The 19456-nt window shown below is 38.5% G+C and overlaps 1 protein-coding gene across 1 annotated transcript in view; it reads left to right on the forward strand.

Annotated features, from left to right (window-relative positions):
* Positions 1-19456, forward strand: part of rngtt (RNA guanylyltransferase and 5'-phosphatase) — a 926738-nt gene that overhangs the window by 358000 nt on the left and 549282 nt on the right. The window contains exon 11 of the mRNA XM_039748003.1: positions 17059-17223. Within this exon, the coding sequence (XP_039603937.1) occupies positions 17059-17223 (165 nt within the window). The remainder of the gene's footprint in view (positions 1-17058; positions 17224-19456) is intronic.

Genomic DNA, 19456 nt, shown 5'->3' on the forward strand with positions numbered 1-19456 from the left:
TATCGACACATGTACTGGACAAAAGACACTGAGGGGTGCGAACGGATTTTAGGTGCACTAGGATTACATAGGCTTTGGTAATTCTAGTGTTAATATGACTACTTCATGTACAGTATCAACAAGTTAGATTTCATATTATTAGTAAAAGCCTTGAGCATTTTAATTAAAGTGCCAGTAAATGAAATAATTTACTTTCTCACCTTTGCAATATTAAATACTAGCAAAATACCCACGCTTCTCAGCGGCAAAGTACTGCCTTAAAATTTTTATTAAGAAGAAAATTAAGCCTTTTTAAACTGAGGGAAAATATACCAATAATTATTTGTTAAGGTTCTCTTTGTATACCACATTTTAAGTTCGGCTCTCCGGTTGTAATATGACCAAGCTTACTCTTGAGCATGCAACGTACAGTTGGCCATGTGAACAGTAATCTTGTTTCAAATCTCACAGCTTGGATTGCTGCTGTCATAGTGGTTTGAGTTTCATGGTTTGTTTCAATTACGACAGTATTTGCAGGACTTGTGTTGAAGTGACATTCGGCATCTGTTATGTGTTGTAAGCACACAACCGGTTTCATTGATAACTTCACATCCAGCTTTTGAGTGTTTAAACATTCATAAACATCAAAGTGTCCACTACTGAAATTGTCACCTGTGAATCTAAGATGTTTAAGAGGCATTGGCAGTTGTCGAAAGGTGTAAAATATTTGGCCATTTCGGTACACTTGAAAGCAACAACCGAACAATTCAGCGGCAGCCATCAACTCACATGCAGAACCATAGGTGAAGGGCTTCAGCATTTCACTCTTCTAGTGCTCCTGTGTAGAATAATTATCTCCTGTACCGTCATCAGTCTACACCTTGAACCTGTCCCAGTCATTCAATACATAAGACACAATGTTCCTCTGGATATCAAGAGTGAGCTTGATATGGCCGTGCAATGTGTCACAAAGAGAATGGAAAAGGTAGGTGCCATCTCTGGGCATGGAAAGCACTCTGTAAGTGACAGTTCTTTGATCGATGGTGATGACCTTGATAGACATGTTAATGGGGGTACGGTTGGACCGATAAAGGAAATGGTTACCTGAACAATGTAAAGTAAGTCTAAAATACCTACACAGTAACTAATAACAAAAAAACAGCAGAGAAGCCGTAGATTAAATAAAAAGGCTGTAGTTATCAGCAGAGAGACGTGAATCCCATGGCGAAGCAAGGAAGGGAATGTAGAGACCGGAGTGACGGACAGCCTTATATAGGCAGGCAGCCAACAACGTGGGTGGCGTTGGGACGGGGGACTAACGCCGCCTCACACGGTGACCGAGCTGCAGGCTATGGATATATATATGTACTAAAAATGTAGGATTCAGTTAGCGTTGGGAACCCGCGTACCAAATTTCTTGAAGATTGGCCCATAAGTAACAAAGACCGCTGGAAAGTTCAATATGGTGGGCGACAGTGGCGTCATACCACGAAAATAAGTACGTACATTGGTTTCGGTTAGTGCAAGGAAGCCGCCTGCCAAATTTCATGAAGATGGGGCCATAAATAAGAAAGTTCAACATGGCGGACGTTGTCAACCATTATGACTGTTACGCGTAGAATTTTGAAATGAAACCTGCTTAACTTTTGTAAGTAAACTGTAAGAAATGAGCCTGCCAAATTTCAGCCTTCTACCTACACGGGAAGTTGGAGAATTAGTGACGTTGGAAAGTTCAATATGGCGCTGACAGTGGCATCATACCACGAAATAAATGCATTACATTGGTTTCGGTTAGCGCAGGGAAGCCGCCTACCAAATTTCGTGAAGATAGGGCCATAAAAAAGAAAGTTCAACATGGCGGACGTTGTCGACCGTTATGACCGTTCGCGTGTAAATTTGAAATGAAACCTGCTTAACTTTTGTAAGTAAGCTGTAAGGAATAAGCATGCCAAATTTCAGCCTTCTACCTACACGGGAAGTTGGAGAATTAGTGATGAGTCAGTGAGTGAGTGAGTCAGTGAGGGCTTTGCCTTTTATTAGTATAGATGAATAAAGGGCATGTTTAATATTTATTTTAGCAAATCATCAGGTTTTTTTGTTTGTGCCTAAAAGAGGCAAAGCAAACACAAATATTTATGCCAGAAAAACAAATAAACAAATATTTAAGCCAAAAAGACTATGAGAAAAAGTAAAATGTGCAGCATTTTGACCATCAGATATGCAGAACATTTAAAATGTAGGGGCTGAGTTAAACATAATGTACTTACCGTAGATCCCGTTATATAAGCCGAGAATTTCATCCTAGATTTTTGGCTTGGAGTTTGGGGGTCGGTTTATACAACGAGTATCGTTTCAGATTCAAGATTTCCAGCGCAATGCCGGTTTTGCCGATGAATACGGAAGTAAATAATGATGAAACCACAGAGCCATCTTTCAGATGAAGAAGTAACTTTGCAAGCGGTACTTTAAATTAAATAAAGAATTTATTCAAAAAAGTGTTTTAGTTGTTGATTTTATTAATAAAATTTATAATAAATTATCGGGAAGTTTAAAATGAAATTTTTTTTGATTTCGATCAACATCTTGCGTTCGAAGCGGATGCGGTCCGTGTATCGCTTGCGCGATTGTAAACAAACAACCGAGAGCGTTAGTAGCGTCAGTCGGAGCCCAGATACATGTGTTTGTGGATGTGATTTCCGTCATTGCAGTGATTTACCTATATATATAATTCATTAAGACCATGCAAGCAAGACACATAATTGCTAAGGAAGGAAGAGAAGGTAAAAAGTGCGATGCAATCAAAACGAAGATGGATATTGTGTTGAAATATCTCCTCCCTTACTGCAGCCCAAAGATGTCAAATTAAATGGTGAGTACAGTATGAAATTGTTTCTAGAATAGAATGCCTTTTATTGTCACTATACGCATCTACAATGAGATTAAAAGTAGCTCCTTCAGTGCAGAAAAAAGTTCTGTATAGGGCTTGTATGGTTGTTTTTAGCTTTAGCATAGCGGATCTGCGGCCCCACTTCTGCTTTCTTTCCCTCCTCCATCTGTGTTGTCTCCTAGACCCGACAACAATCCTCGGAGAGCCCGCTGGTCTCGCTATGTTGTCTGGGATGTTGTGCGTGTGATGAAAAACACTTTCGAAACAGATGTCTGGCTCTGGACACCGATGTCTATAATGTTCTGAATGGTGTAGCGGATGTTCGCCAAACCGATCGTGCACAAACAAGGACAAAAAAAAAGTACAAAAACAATAAAAAAGTGCACTGAAAAGGAGAGCCCTGAGCCGCTGCGACCATGCGTGCCGCCATGCTCCTAGCTTAATCGAAGTAGGCTTGGCACTTTTTATAACTTTTTGGTTAGTACATTAGAAAAATTATTGGTGTTTTGGTAAATTATGCACACTATATTATATTATATATCAAAAATGCCGGCAGTCTCAAATTCTCGCAGATAAACATTATAAATATACCCGAAGAGACACTTTTAAGGAAATTTAGAAAATTTTGCTTGGAGAAGGGGGTCGGCTTAAATACCGATATCGGCAAATACATGTAATTTAGTAGGTAGAGAAGGGGTTCGGCTAATATACCGGGTCGGCCTGTATTCCGGGATCTATGGTAAGTGTCTCAATGTAATGTTTTGCCATTATTTAACTGTTTTTAACAAGATGTGTTTCATTTATAGAAGCAGAAGACCTTCATTACCGTCAAGTTCAGCAAAAAGTATCTAATACGTTTGGTCACATTTTAAAAACAGTGATTGTACCAGATAGTGATTAGTCTCTTATATCATTCAATGGATCATATTTAATCTTGGTGCCTTCAACTTTAGAATGTCTTTTAAGTAACTCAAATTGTGGTAATCCATTGGTCATCAGTAATCTGTTTTCAGAAACTGCTCTATCCAGTCTAGCGTTTTAGTGAGATAGATCTAACAAACTTTATTTGTACTAAAGGTGACACTGGCTTTTTGTAGAAGCTCTTAAAATAAATACATAAATAGGTAGATACATAAATAAATAAATATACACACACACTTTGGTCTGAACACACATTGGATGACTGTAAAGAAAGAAAGAAAAGTTCTGACTTGGCTGTCATAGTCACAGTGAGGCATTACACAGATGTATTGCTGTCGGTATAACAGAGCCCAAGTGATGTTTCTTGACACTAATTCATTGGCTAAAAGTAGACAGTGTTAGTGTATCAGACAGAGGATATATGCAGCATTGTTTATATTTTCACTTGTTTTAATTCTCTCCTTTGCTACTACCTCCAGTGTAGTCTAGAATGTATTCTGTAATTGAGCTTGCCCTTTTAATTAGCTTAATGTTCCAGCAGACCTCTCCTGAAGTAATTTTAACCTTTCAGCACACCACAGTGTAGAAAATCACACTGACCATCACGGAGTTATAGAAGATGTGAAGGATTTTACTTTCAGCATTAAAGGAACGCAGTCTCCTAAGGAAGAAGAGTCTGCTATGCCCCTTCTTACATAATTCCTCTGTGTTCCAAGACCTGTCCAACCTGTCATTAATGTGGACAACCACCTCCACTCATTTAATAGTGACCAGATATACAGCCTCTTTGGTGCAGTGAAAGTCAATAACCAGTTCCTTGGTTTTTTGGTGTTAAGATACAGATAATTTTTCTTTGCACCAAGAAGTAGACTTTTCTACCTGACTCCTATACTCAGTCTCTTCTCCTTTATCAATACACCCCATAAGTGCATACTCATCTGAGAATTTCTGCAAATGACATGAACTGGTGTGTGTATTTATAATCTTAGGTGTACAGAGTAAAGAGAAAAGGAGACAAGAATGTTCCTCCTGGTGCTTCAGTGTTGAAGAAACACAGTCCTTGAATATCACAACTGGTGGCCTGCCTAACAGATAGTCCTTTATACAGTACACTATACTGTCATCCACCTACATATCTCTGAATTCACCCCTGAACAGGGATGGCTGGATGGTACTGAAGGCACCGAAGAAATCAGAAGCATAATCCTCACAGTGTTACCTTTCTCCAGTTTGAGAATAAGCCTTGTGGAGCTGATAATTGTATCTTTCACTCCAGTCTTTCTCCTATAGGCGAACTACAGTGGGTCCAGGTGGTTTACCAGAAGAGGACTCGTATAGTCCAGGACCAATCTCTCAAAGGTCTTAATGATGTGAGATCTAAGTGCCACTGGTTTGTAGTTGTTAGTTAAAGAGGCACCCATCTTCTTTGGAACAGAAACAATGGAGAATGTTTTCTACAGCAGTGGCATTTTCTCAAGCCTTAGCGACATACTAAACAGGTGACAGAGGACACCACAAAGTTAGTTAGCCTGGACCTTAAAAACTCGAGGACAGACTCCATCTGGCTCTGCAGCTTTTTTTGTGTGTAGCTTCCTCAGTTGTCTCCTTACTTGGTGTTCAGTTATGATCAGTCCACGATGATGGTCAGAGGTGGACTTGTCACTAATCATTACAGTTGACATGGTAGAAGTTATTGACATAGTAAGGATGATATGGGAAGACTGGTCATTGGAAGAAGGTGGCAATGATAGGGAAAATCTGTTATAAAATTGGTTCAGGGCGTTAGCTTTGTTCACATCCCCTTCTTCACCTGATCCCTGGATTGCCTGAGTCCAATAATTATGCCCAGTCCATTCTATTTTGAGTTTGCAGGTTTCTGGAAGCATTGCACATAAGGCAGTACCTAAATGTGAATTTAGTACCTACCATCTTTAGTCACACTTACACTCCTCTTGTTCATACCAGGACCATTTAGATACATTGATTTACATAACTTTAGACTGTGAGAGAAAGTCCCAGCACACAAACCTTATGCGGTTTTGTGTGGAAATTCTTGATTGAAACCACATGATGTTGGTGTCCCCCTTGGAACTATCCTTTACCACTCAATCAGTCCAACTTTATTTTATAAAGCACTTAACCAGAGCACACAATTATAAAATAGCAAACTACCATTCATATGAAAAAGTTCAAAAGATGAAGTGGTTTTATCATTTAAAGCCTTCAAACATTTGTAAAATATATGGTAATACTTTGGCAAATGATCACCACCTTCATGACGCACATCAAAAGTAAGGCCACTTATATAAATGTTTAAATTTATGTTAAATAGCAAAATACCCACACTTCGCAATGAAGAAGTAGTGTGTTAAAGAAGTAATGAAAAAGAAAAGGAAACATTTTGAAAATAACGTAACATGATTGTCAATGTAATTGTTTTGTCACTGTTATGAGTGTTGCTGTCATATATATATATATATATCTACACTCACCTAAAGGATTATTAGGAACACCATACTAATACAGTGTTTGACCCCCTTTTGCCTTCAGAACTGCCTTAATTCCATGTGGCATTGATTCAACAAGGTGCTGAAAGCATTCTTTAGAAATGTTGGCCTATATTGATAGGATAGCATCTTTCAGTTGATGGAGATTTGTGGGATGCACATCCAGGGCACGAAGCTCCCGTTCCACCACATCCCAAAGATGTTCTATTGGGTTGAGATCTGGTGACTGTGGGGGCTATTTTAGTACAGTGAACTCATGGTCATGTTCAAGAAACCAATTTGAAATGATTCGAGCTTTGTGACATAGTGCATTATCCTGCTGGAAGTAGCCATCAGAGGATGGGCACATAGTGGTCATGAAGGGATGGACATGGTCAGAAACAATGCTCAGGTAGCCCGTGGCATTTAAACGATGCCCAATTGGCACTAAGGGGCCTAAAGTGTGCCAAGAAAACATCCCCCACACCATTACACCACCACCACCAGCCTGCACAGTGGTAACAAGGCATGATGGATCCATGTTCTTATTCTGTTTACGCCAAATTCTGACTCTACCATTTGAATGTCTCAACAGAAATCGAGACTCATCAGACCAGGCAACATTTTTCCAGTCTTCAACTGTCCAATTTTGGTGAGCTCGTGCAAATTGTACCCTCTTTTTCCTATTTGTAGTGGAGATGAGTGGTGGGGTCTTCTGCTGTTGTAGCCCATCCGCCTCAAGGTTGTGCGTGTTGTGGCTTCACAAACGCTTTGCTGCATACCTCGGTTGTAGCAGTGGTTATTTCAGTCAAAGTTGCTCTTCTATCAGCTTGAATCAGTCGGCCCATTCTCCTCTGACCTCTAGCATCAACAAGGCATTTTAAGCCCACAGAACTGCCGCATACTGGATGTTTTTCCCTTTTCACACCATTCTTTGTAAACCCTAGAAATGGTTGTGCGTGAAAATCCCAGTAACTGAGCAGATTGTGCCCATCTGGGCACGTCTGGCACCAACAACCATGCCACGCTCAAAATTGCTTAAATCACCTTTCTTTCCCATTCTGACATTCAGTTTGGAGTTCAGGAGATTGTCTTGACCAGGACCACACCCCTAAATGCATTGAAACAACTGCCATGTGATTGGTTGATTAGATAATTGCATTAATGAGAAATTGAACAGGTGTTCCTAATAATCCTTTAGGTGAGTGTATATATATATGTATTCATGGACAAAATATAATTAACATCAGTTTGTGATTCAGAAATTTTTACTTATGAATATGCTAAGCACAGTCCTTCACCCGCGAATATTTACCTTATATGGGCAGGCACTCAATTACGTGGGAGGCGTGATGACGCAACCCGCAACTCCGCCTCCCACGCCATCGAGCTTCAGTCTATTACAGTACTAGCAGAATACCCGAGCTTCGCAGCGGAGAAGTAGTGTGTTAAAGAAGGTACGAAAAAGAAAAGGAAAAATTTTAAAAATAACGTAGCATGATTGTTAATGTAATTGTTTTGTCATTGATATGAGTGTTGTTCTCATATCTATCTATATATATATATCTCTATCTATCTATATATATATATATATATATATACTCGCTTGCAGCGGAGAAGTAGTGTGTTAAAAAGGAAAGAGAAAGAAAAGGAAACATTTTGAAAATAGCGTAACATGATTGTCAATGTAATTGTTTTGTCACTGTTATGAGTGTAAGCTGTGATATATATATATATATATATATATATATAGCAAAATACCAGCACTATGCGATGTCATGTGTTTAAGAAGTTATGAAAAAGAAAAGGAAACATTTTAAAAATAATGTAACATAATTGTCAAAGTAATTGTTTTGTGTATTTGGTGGCAGCGTCACGAAGTTGTTTTCGGTAGCTGCATCAGAAAATGTACCACGACGTCTGACACGCCTCCTTTTTACTGTTTTCTCAAAGCTTGGATTGCTGCTGTCATATATATATACACAAACACACACACACATATATATATATATATATATATATATATATATATATATATATATACACATATATATACACATACATATCTTCATATCTATATATACATATCTACATATACACATATATATATACATACCTATCTACATCATATATACACACACATATATATACACACACACAAATTATATATATGTGTGTATGTATGTATGTATGTATGTGTGTGTGTGTGTGTATATATATATATACACACATACATACATATATATACACATATATACTTGTGTGTATGTTTGTATGTGTCTATATGTGTGTGTATAGCTTTGGTCACTGAGTGCAAGGGAAAAATAATAAAATATAGTCTATAAGTTATTAAACAGTAAAACATTAACGTTTTAAGAAGTAGAGGTACATTGAGCCTACTGGAGTGGTTGCGGGTAAACTACATTTTAAAGACTGTGTAACACAACAGGTAAGTAACTAACAGCAGCTAAAATATATATGGATCATCTCTCGGTAGTAGATCCCTTTTGAAAGCTACACACGGCTGTGGTATAGAAATTTTCTATGTGAACGTTCAAATTTGTGCCTCTGGTAATGTGCCTTACCGGCATTTAAAGAAAATTAGTTTTGTGTCCTCTGCACTGTTAAGAGAGAAAGGCTTTGGTTTGGGATAAAAGGTGTAAAGAAAGGAAAGTTGCCTTTTCTTTTATATAGTATAGAGATGTGTTTGCTGCGTTATGATCGCCTTTTGGGGACAGTCGCGGTGGGTCTTGTGTAGACTGGTGAGGCGTCCCTGCCATTAATCAGCTGTGATGGCACTGTCAGTCCTCCACTCGTGTGCGTGTCTTCATAATCCGAGGTGATGACCTCATAATCGTATACGTGCAAAAGAAAGTGTGAATCGCCTTAATATTATTTTTCCGTGGTGTAGAAAAGGGGTCCCTTGTTTGCACTTGTCTGGGCTATAGCGCAGGGGGAGGATGAAAAAAATTAAAAGTGCTCACTTTGACTTAAGGCAGAAGCGCAGTCAGCGTCTCAAAGGCGGCACAGCTATGCGCGCGCTGGCTGCTCGACTTTTGCTGGGCAGGAGACCACAGTTTTGCAGACACGTTCATGATATCAAAAGTCTCAGCGCTCTTTGGAGGTCATTCATATATTATATATATAGAAAAATCCCCGCAGCGGAGAAGTAGTGTGTTAAAGAAGTAATGAAAAGAAAAGGAAACATTTTAATAATAGCGTAACATGATTGACATTGTCATGAGTGTTGCTGTCATATATATGCCTGCCTAAATAAGTCACCCTCGCTTTGCTCTTACTTTATTTACCGTTCATTTAATCATGGCTATTGGCGGAAAAATTATAAAATGGAAGGAGGATGGCTTTACCAAAACAATTATTGATGGCGAATCGATTATTCATAAAGCTTGAATTGGTGATGTTTTTCTGTGTTAACCTCATTTTTTCAGACTTCTTCTCAAACTAAGGTGGTGCGATGATAAAATGAATCGGGATCGCTGATCAATGTAATCCGTGTACCAGGAAATCATGCATTGACAAAAGCTCCCCTTTGCTTGTAATGCAAAATGTGATTAAATGCATTATTTTTAACGCGTTATGGAGCACATGCATGAAGCTTCTCAGCTGTGCTTGTGCTAAGAAAAGGAAAGATTTTAAAAATAGCGTAACACGATTGTCAATGTGACCTTTTGTAAGTAGTGCCTGGAGGATTCAGTGTGGAGAAACTCGAGAGATAGCGTGTGTATTAACTTGTGGATTTTTCTGTGAGTATTTGGTGGCAGTCTGACGAAGTTGCTTCGAAAGACGGCATTAGCTGCGCTCAGCTCAGACCGAAATTAGATGAATGGGAGGGAGATGATGGCGTGACTCCCCACCGCCTTAACTGTCAATCCCCACAAACACAGTCTCGAATTTGCACAAGCACACCCCTTCACCTACAATTTTAACTTAGTTACAAAGTGATCAAAACTCTCGTTTATATCCTCGTCCTCTCATTAAACTTGTATCCCGCATTACCTGTGGGCATGTGAAACGCCAGCGGTAGCCTGTCTATGAACTTAATTTAAAGTTTAGGTTTACACCTTTCTTTCTTTCCGAGGCAGCAACACTCATGAATATGGTAGTATATGTCACTCGCTCGCTTCTTATTGTTTTTCGCTGCCTTCTCAATTATATAATGCATGTTTTCTTAACACTAGAATTACCAGAGCCTACGAAAAAACTCGTAATTCCGTCCCACCTTAAACTGCTTCTTAAATCCCTTCACACCTCTCCGCCAGCGCCCTTTGTCTTCTAAATGTGCTGATAAAGAAAAGCTAGGAGCAGCCGCTATTCCATCCCCCCACCAATTTAGAACGTGCACGAACTTCTCTCAGCTCATGCCTTGATTGAGTATCTGGGAGTGAAGTGGAGTTTATAGTGGAAATAATAGATCGTTGTTTGGAACACACGCATTTCATGTCTGTTCCGTTTCTACAGTAATCTGTGTCAACACATTGTTAAAACAGAAACATTTTTTTATATTCTAGTAGTAGATGACAAAATGTAGGCATAAACTATATAATGTATGAAGCCTGAAGTCCAAATAGCAAAGAAACATTTTCACAAGAATAACACAATTGCACTTTTATTCAAACATATAACTGCAGAAACAAAAGCCGCCTTAACATGCGACATTGACAGCAGTTTATTGTAACTGCCTCCGTGGTTCAATAGACTCAGCCCCGCTTGGGAATCAAGGGTCACGGGTTCGATCCTCGCCCCTCTGTTTTGAGAAGTAAACTGCTCTTAGTCTTACTGTTTTAGAATAAAAGCATACATTTGATTTCAGTCTGTAACAGCCGGTGCAATTTATGATCCTTGTAAAGGTTAGCTTTTTTTTTTTATTCACTTTTCATTCTCTCAGTCGTCCTCAGAATCAATCCATACAACCCCATCTGACACGGCTGTTTTCACTAAAGACGCGCTATAGCTCTGCAGTGTACCACGATGCATACTAACGCCCCACCGGTTCTGACACACAAGCGCTGGCGAAGCTGCCTTCTTCGTATCTCACCGTCACTTGCTTTTCTTTTTATTCAGTTTTATTGAGTGTTCCTGCCAGTCCCGCATGTTGCTGTATGCTGTTTCTTTTGTACTCCAGGACATGCAGAGGAAAGAATGGTAAAGACCAGTAACCGGCGCTATATGCAATCATCAGACACTCCCCATCTGCCCGTGTCGTTCAAACACAGGAACATATATTGGTGTAAAAGTATAACAAAAGTGCACTTTTATTCAAGTGCACTTTTTCCATCGCTTTTCCTGTAAGAAGCAGTGTACACACTTCTCTCTATGCTGTGGTTTCTATTACACACCTGAAAGAAAGAGACAATATATGTGAAAATATAATCGCACTAATGCAATATTATTTGAAAGCGAACAGCGTCAGATCGGGTGTGAATTTATGCAGGAACTGGAAATTCTCTGATCGGGACCTTCCCCAGGGAAGAAAGTACAGTGTCAGGTGCTCATTCAGTGTAATAGAAACCATAGCACAGAGAGGTGTGTACACGGCAACAAGTACACGTGTCGTAAATGTAGGAAGGCGGTCCTTGGGTGTGTGGGAACTGTTAATATTTGAATGTGATGATTTTATATAGCACGGAATGAAAATCTGCACTTCTTAGCATTGCACCATGCAAGCTGTCGTATCAATCGCCTACTGTAACTTGCTTTCTTTTTCTTGGTTATACAGGTAGTTTTGAATAAAAGTGCACTTGTTTTGTTTGCGAAATGAAGTGTCTGCATGCACTTTTCGTGGCATTACACGTGTATTTTTTGAGCATGCCCGTTTGAGCAGTATAAAACGTATTGAAAAGGATAACAAAACAACGGGCAGATGGGGAGTGTCTGATGATTGCATATAGCGCGAACTTACTGCTCTTTACTATTCTCTCCTCTGCGTGCCCTGGAGTACAAAAGAAACAGAATACAGACGCGCTATAGCTCTGCGTTGTACCACGATGCATACTAACGCCCCCACCGGTTCTGACACACAGGCGCTGGCGAAGCTGCCTTCGTATCTCACCGTCACTTGATTTTCTTTTTATTCAGTTTTATTGAGTGTTCCTGCCAGTCCCGCATGTTGCTGTATGCTGGATATGTTCATATGTATTGTCTCTTTCTTTCAGGTGTGTAATAGAAACCACAGCATAGAGAGAAGTGTGTACACTGCTTCTTACAGGAAAAGAGATGGAAAAAGTGCACTTGAATAAAAGTGCACTTTTGTTATACTTTTACACCAATATATGTTCCTGTGTTTGAGCGACACGGGCAGATGGGGAGTGTCTGATGATTGCATATAGCGCCCGAAGTTACTGGTCTTTACCATTCTTTCCTCTGCATGTCCTGGAGTACAAAAGAAAAGCATACAGCAACATGCGGGACTGGCAGGAACACTCAATAAAACTGAATAAAAAGAGAAGCAAGTGACGGTGAGATCGAAGAAGGCAGCTTCGCCAGCGCTTGTGTGTCAGAACCGGTGGGGGCGTTAGTATGCATCGTGGTACACTGCAGAGCTATAGCGCGTCTTTAGTGAAAACAGCCGTGTCAGATGGGGTTGTATGGATTGATTCTGAAACGACTGAGAGAATGAAAAGTGAATAAAAAAAAAAAAGCTAACCTTTACAAGGATCATAAATTGCACCGGCTGTTACAGACTGAAATCAAATGTATGCTTTTATTCTAAAACAGTAAGACTAAGAGCAGTTTACTTCTCAAAAAGAGGGGCAGGATCGAACCCGTGACCCTTGATTCAAGCGGGGCTGAGTCTATTGAACCACGGAGGCAGTTACAATAAACTGTGTCAATGTCGCATGTTAAGGCGGCTTTTTGTTTCTGCAGTTATATGTTTGAATAAAAGTGCAATTGTGTTATTCTTGTGAAAATGTTTCTTTGCTATTTGGACTTCAGGCTTCATACATTATATAGTTTATGCCTACATTTTGTCATCTACTACTAGAATATAAAAAAACGTTTCTGTTTTAACAATGTGTTGACACAGATTACTGTAGAAACGGAACAGACATGAAATGCGTGTGTTCCAAACAACGATCTATTATTTCCACTCTAAAACTCCACTTCACTCCCAGATACTCAATCAAGGCATGAGCTGAGAGAAGTTCGTGCACGTTCTAAATTGGTGGGGGGATGGAATAGCGGCTGCTCCTAGCTTTTCTTTATCAGCACATTTAGAAGACAAAGGGCGCTGGCGGAGAGGTGTGAAGGGATTTAAGAAGCAGTTTAAGGTGGGACGGAATTACGAGTTTTTTCGTAGGCTCTGGTAATTCTAGTGTTAAGCGCTTTTTGGAGGTCTTCCTGGTTTTCTACGCACTGCGTTGACAATCAGTTCACGTGATTACGTGGGAGGCGTGATGATGTCACACGAAACTCCGCCCCCCCACGTCATTCCAGCTCAACTCCATTACAGTTAATGGAGAAAAATACCTTCCAGTTATGACCATTAGGCGTAGAATTTGGAAATGAAACCTGCCCAACTTTTGTAAGTAAGCTGTAAGGAATGAGCCTGCCAAATTTCATTCTTCTACCTACACGGGAAGTTGGAGAATTAGTGATGAGTCAGTGAGTCAGTGAGTGAGTGAGTGAGTGAGTGAGGGCTTTGCCTTTTATTAGTATAGATATAGATGAAAAAATAGGTTCCAGTTATGACCATTACGAGTAGAATTTCGAAATGAAACCTGCCCAACCCAAATTTCAGTCTTCTAGCTACACGGGAAGTTGGAAAATTAGTAGTGAGTGAGTGAGTGATTTGCCTTTTATTAGTATAGATTTAGAGCTTGTATTGGAGTAAGCTGAATAAGTTTTAATTACAAAAACTGAACAACACTGACTCATTTTGGAAGGCTGAAATAAAACTAATTTTCTTTTGCTTTTCTTGTTTATAAACAACATAAGCGTTATGCAATTACTGCTAAAATTTTAAACGAACAGTGCAAAATTGCCCCTGTTTTACACTGTAGCAGTTGTGCAGATGTTTTTTCTTACACAAATGAAGTGAAAACTCATATTTTGACATTTAACTTGTAAAGTTTTGTTTTATTGCAAGAGTTCCATAACCTACATTAGTCATTAATTAGTTACCTTAATTTTGCTTGAAGAATTGTAGCTATTAGCATACTGCATATGGGATATAACATGTCGAAAAGAGGACACTAAGTGATTTTCATAGTGTACCACTGATAAAGAAATCCACATGGTAAAATAGAAATAAGGATTTTTAATGACAGTTTTGCAGTGTTTACCCCCATTTTGTTGAAGAAAATGTGTACTACATACAGTATCAGCCAAAAATTGTAGTAGGCTCGTTTTTATCAGATGTGAAGTTTGAAAAGATCAAGCTAGTGCCCGTTTGCTCAGAAAAGTCACTGACTGCCTGATTACAGATACTGGTGTGAATGTCAGAAAACTGTTGCTATCAATGACTGCACCAGACTCCATGGCTTTGGCGATAGTCTACACTTGACGATTTGTTAGTATCCTATGATATTCATGGCAAAAGTTAATATTATATTTATAGTTGTTATACTTTTGCAATATTTCCATATCTCCACGTAGGTTACAGATAATAATCTGATATTGTGCAAATACTGTGTATAAGCCTGCAGGGGACTTGAACAATATTTAGACTGGGATGTCCTTTTTAGATTTGATGATGTTGTATGTGTATTCTATCACATTATATAAATAACACAAGGGCAGCAGCATGTAACAGTATATCACCTTCTAAATACTACTTGAGCTTTCTGCATATTAATATTGTTACATTTAATGCTTTTAACTGTCAGGTTGTGTTTACATTAACTTTTTAATCTAATGATACTGTCATTGAAGAGTTTACTATCTGTTTTAATTTTACATATACATGCACCTATTGTTTTCTTAATACAGCATACTTGCAACTTATTATTCCTGTATTTAATTTTTTCCCCTCATTTTACATTATTGATGAACAGTAGTGTAGCTTTTCAGAAGTAACATTTGTTTTAGAAAAAAAGGTTTATGTTATACTTGAATTTTATTTAATAATTATTTGATTAGCAGTAGTTTTCTGCATTAAAAAACAGTGACACAAATATTTTTTAACAAGTATCCTGCATCTTTATTGAAAAACAATGAATGAGAAACAATAGTGGTTTTAAATGCTATTTTTTAATTTTCCAGTTAATCCTGCCTTTAGCAATTTCACATCATCAGTTTTCAAGCTGTTCCCTAAAAACACTAAATGGATGTTCTACTGTACTGTAAAATGTGTATTTCATTTATAGTGTTATTAATAAAAAATCAATATTTGCAATTGCAACATAAATGGCGATAATTATCAATTATGAATTTTGTGGTAATTGTGCTCTCCTACTAGGAATGTACCCCGTGATTGCCTGGTATCATACTTAGGCTTGTTTCCTCCTAATAAATTTTGCTATAGGGGTAGATTCCAGCTACCTTCCAGTCTGTGCTGGAAAAAATACCATAAAGCAACTGAACTTCTAGATGGATTTCCAGCATTGGGCTAGAGCAGTAATGGTGAAACTTTTAGAGACCGAGTGCCCAAACTGGAACCCAAAACCCACTTATTTATCACAAAGTGCCAACATGGCAATTTAACCTGAATACTGAGGTTTTAGTTTAGAAAAAACAACTCATACGTTAACAGAAAAGAAAACACAATAACAGAGCTTTCAATGATACAAACATCTTTTTTTTTGAAAGATAAAAATTTGCATTTGGCATGCTTTTGAACAATTAATGTGATTTTTGCTGTTGTATGCATACTGATAATTTGTCTAACCTTGGCTCATACTTTGTAAGTTTGAGACCTACACATGCAGCACTCAGGTCATCTGTTAGTCTGTTTCTGGTGTCAGATTTGATATTATTCAAAGCTGAAAACAGCTGCTCACAAGCATAAGATGATCCAAACAAAGTAAGGAAAGCAATCCCAAGTGCTTTCATTGACTTAAAATTATTTGGCAGAGAATTCCACACTTTAAAGATTGCAATTTCAGAACTAACTGTGCTTTCCTTTGTCATTCCTTCTATCTTCTCAAGTGTTTCACGCAGGTCTTCCCCATTAACCTTTGTTCCCATTCTCTCTCTCTTTTTTTTCCCCTTTCCATCTGCCTTGCGCTTCTATTATCTATTACGGGGACGTGGATCAGGTGTGGAAACCGCTCCGGCTGCATTACCACACACCCCTCTAAGCCGCGAGTGTGGCGATTATCTATTGAAACTGTCCTTTTCAATTTTGAGCTGTGGACCTGCTATACCACATCCCCTCCAACCTAGCTCCTCTCCAACCCCACCACTGGAATCACCTTTGCCACAGACTCAACAGGCTGCCGTCCGCGCCACGCCGCACCCTCACGCCGCATGTGAGCCGCCTGCCTTACCCCAGACAGGAGAGGGAGGAAGCACTCCCATTGGGCTGCTTGGCAGAGGGGCGGGTGAAGTGAGAAATGTCCTCAGGCACGCATGGAGTGGGAGCAGGGAGCAGCCCAGCCCCGCATCCCTCTGGCTTTCTAGTAACGAACTCTGCTGGGGCAACAGCACACGTGCCCACAGAGAGAGCTCTGTGTGCCATAGGTTCGTCCCCACTGGGCTAGAGTTTTCTTACCCTAGCTAGGAGAAATACCTGTAGGTGGATGATTCTTTTTTTAGGATCAACCTTTGTATATATATTTTGCTTAATTTGCTTATAGTTTTTACATTCTTTTGTTTTCCTTTCAGGGGCAGCCTGTTGGTCAGTGTGATTTTAATACACGGCTGATTTGTATAGAAAAGGAAATCATTTCTCCAAGACAAGAAAAAATGAAGATGGGCCAGATTGACAAAATGAAAGAACCATTTAGTGTCAGAAATAAACCATTTTTTGATATCCATGCTTCAAGGAAGGTAATTCTGAAATATAAACATTTTTTATGAGGTGTTTATAATGAACTAGGAATGCAGCACTATTTTGTAAGCATAAAACATTTTTCAGTTTTCAAGACTTGGAGTTGCAGTTTGTCTTACTATTTTGAAAACTAATTCCGGTTAAACATGTAATTTTTATTGATTGTTTAAATTATATTTAATGATAAATTTTGATTTCATAAGAGACTGAACTTTAATACACAAATGCACCAAGGTCAAATTAATATGTATGCTCCACTGCAGAATTGCACCATTTTAAATGGTGCACTGTAGTGAGATTTCTTTGGACAAAGTGAAACCTGCTGAAATTCACTTAAGGATGTAGGCTAAGTATGCCTCATTGAACATCATCACACACAAAAGCCCACATTGACATGGTGAATGCCTTCATTAGAGAAGACTGACAGATTGTTTTCCACTGCTTTTACATGATGACTTGGGGTGCCATAAAGTTTGTACAAGATGGGTACCCAAGCAGCTTACTGAGCTGCTCAATCCAACATCCTTGTAATTCAGCAAGTTTCACTCCCTCTGCCCAAAGAAATCTCTCCACAGTGTGTTGTTCAACAATGGTACAATCCTGCAGCAGCATGTTAATTTGACCTTGCCTTCAACTAGACTAATACCAAAACCCTGCACTGTGCCTGTTGAACTACCCATAAGCCATTGTGAATGTGTTGTAGTACATCAGCTTCTATCCATTGCTGTTCCCTTTACTTTTTGATTTACTATTGTAACATAATTTGCAAATCATCCTGAACACGTAAAAACTGAATGAAAGGGTCAGAATGTCAAGATAAATTAAATTCCTTCCAGAACAGTTGGGGTTTAAATTATTTTTTAAAAGAATGTTTCAGAATGAGTAGAAGGCATAGAATATTTGAAGATTTGTACTGTATACTGTAGACTATACAGTAAAATTGACTATAGAAAATATTCTTCTCAATTACTTTGGTTATCCACTGAACAAAATCAAACATCCCCATGTATAATATATATAATATTGCCTTTCAAAAATTCTATATGAACAAGAAGACAAATCAAAAAAAATGTCTATCTCCTTTGATTGAATACTGCTTCAGCAGAGGTTGTCAAACCAAGCCCTACAATACAGCCTACTAAAGAAAGGTTTTGCACTTGTTACATGAATGATTTTCAGAATCCTTTTTTCTACAAAAATCGATGTTGGTGGATAATTTTTTTGAAAGATAATTTAGGAAGAAACATCATTATTTGTGTGAAACAAAATGCCTCCCATTCCTATAATTTCTAACTTTAAAGATATACAGCATTTCAGCATACATGGATCAAAACATTTAAATGTAATGCTTAATTTGCCTAGTTATAACTTTTTTTATACTTTTGGTTATCTCCTGCTTTTTTAAAAACTCTGTGGTTCTCTGTTTCCCATGGTGTCCTAAGCAAATGGTTAATTTGTTTAGTAGTTAGTCCAGGGGTGCCCTAGCATCATCAGTCTTTAAAGTGTATGAAAATCACTAGTTTGTTTTGCCAACTTCTTATTGGATTCTTCAACGATTGTTGTGATGTGAGAATTGCCCTCTTCAAAGTCTGAATGCACAATCAAATTTAAAAATAATTTTGAAGAGTGAGAGTGGCCTGGGGGACATGGACTGGGATAGTTGGAGATTGGAATGGGGGTTCTCTTCAAAGTCCGAAGATGTGATTTATAAACAGTTTTTTGAGTTTTAGTTTTGTGGTTATGCCTTATGGGAAGTGCTGGCTGTGTCAAAAGGTAATGTAAAGCACACTGCCTGGAATGTGCTGTCCCTTTTGCGACGAGTAACTAAGGCGGGGCTTCCTGATGTGTTAAACTGTGGTAAAATGATATATGATAATTTATAACAGTTGTAAAATTTTTACAGGTGTCATTTCTGTTGGAATACTGTACACCCTGAAATACTAACACAAAATGACAGTAAATATTACACCATGAAAGGAGAAATGGAACTGCAGTCTTTTCTTTCTACCTATAAATATTAGTAAAAACCTAAAAATTCCTTAAAATTATCCAAATGGCTAAGAACCTGAAACTGAAGTATTATATAATGGGATTTACGGGTGTCTCATTTCTGTTGGAATACTGTACACCATGAAATACTAACACAAATGACAGTAAATATTAAACCATGAAAGGAGAAATGGAACTGCAGTCTTTTCTTTCTACCTATAAATATTAGTAAAAACCTAAAAA

The sequence above is a fragment of the Polypterus senegalus genome, chromosome 3, assembly GCF_016835505.1.
Source record: "Polypterus senegalus isolate Bchr_013 chromosome 3, ASM1683550v1, whole genome shotgun sequence".
Lineage (NCBI taxonomy): Eukaryota > Metazoa > Chordata > Cladistia > Polypteriformes > Polypteridae > Polypterus > Polypterus senegalus.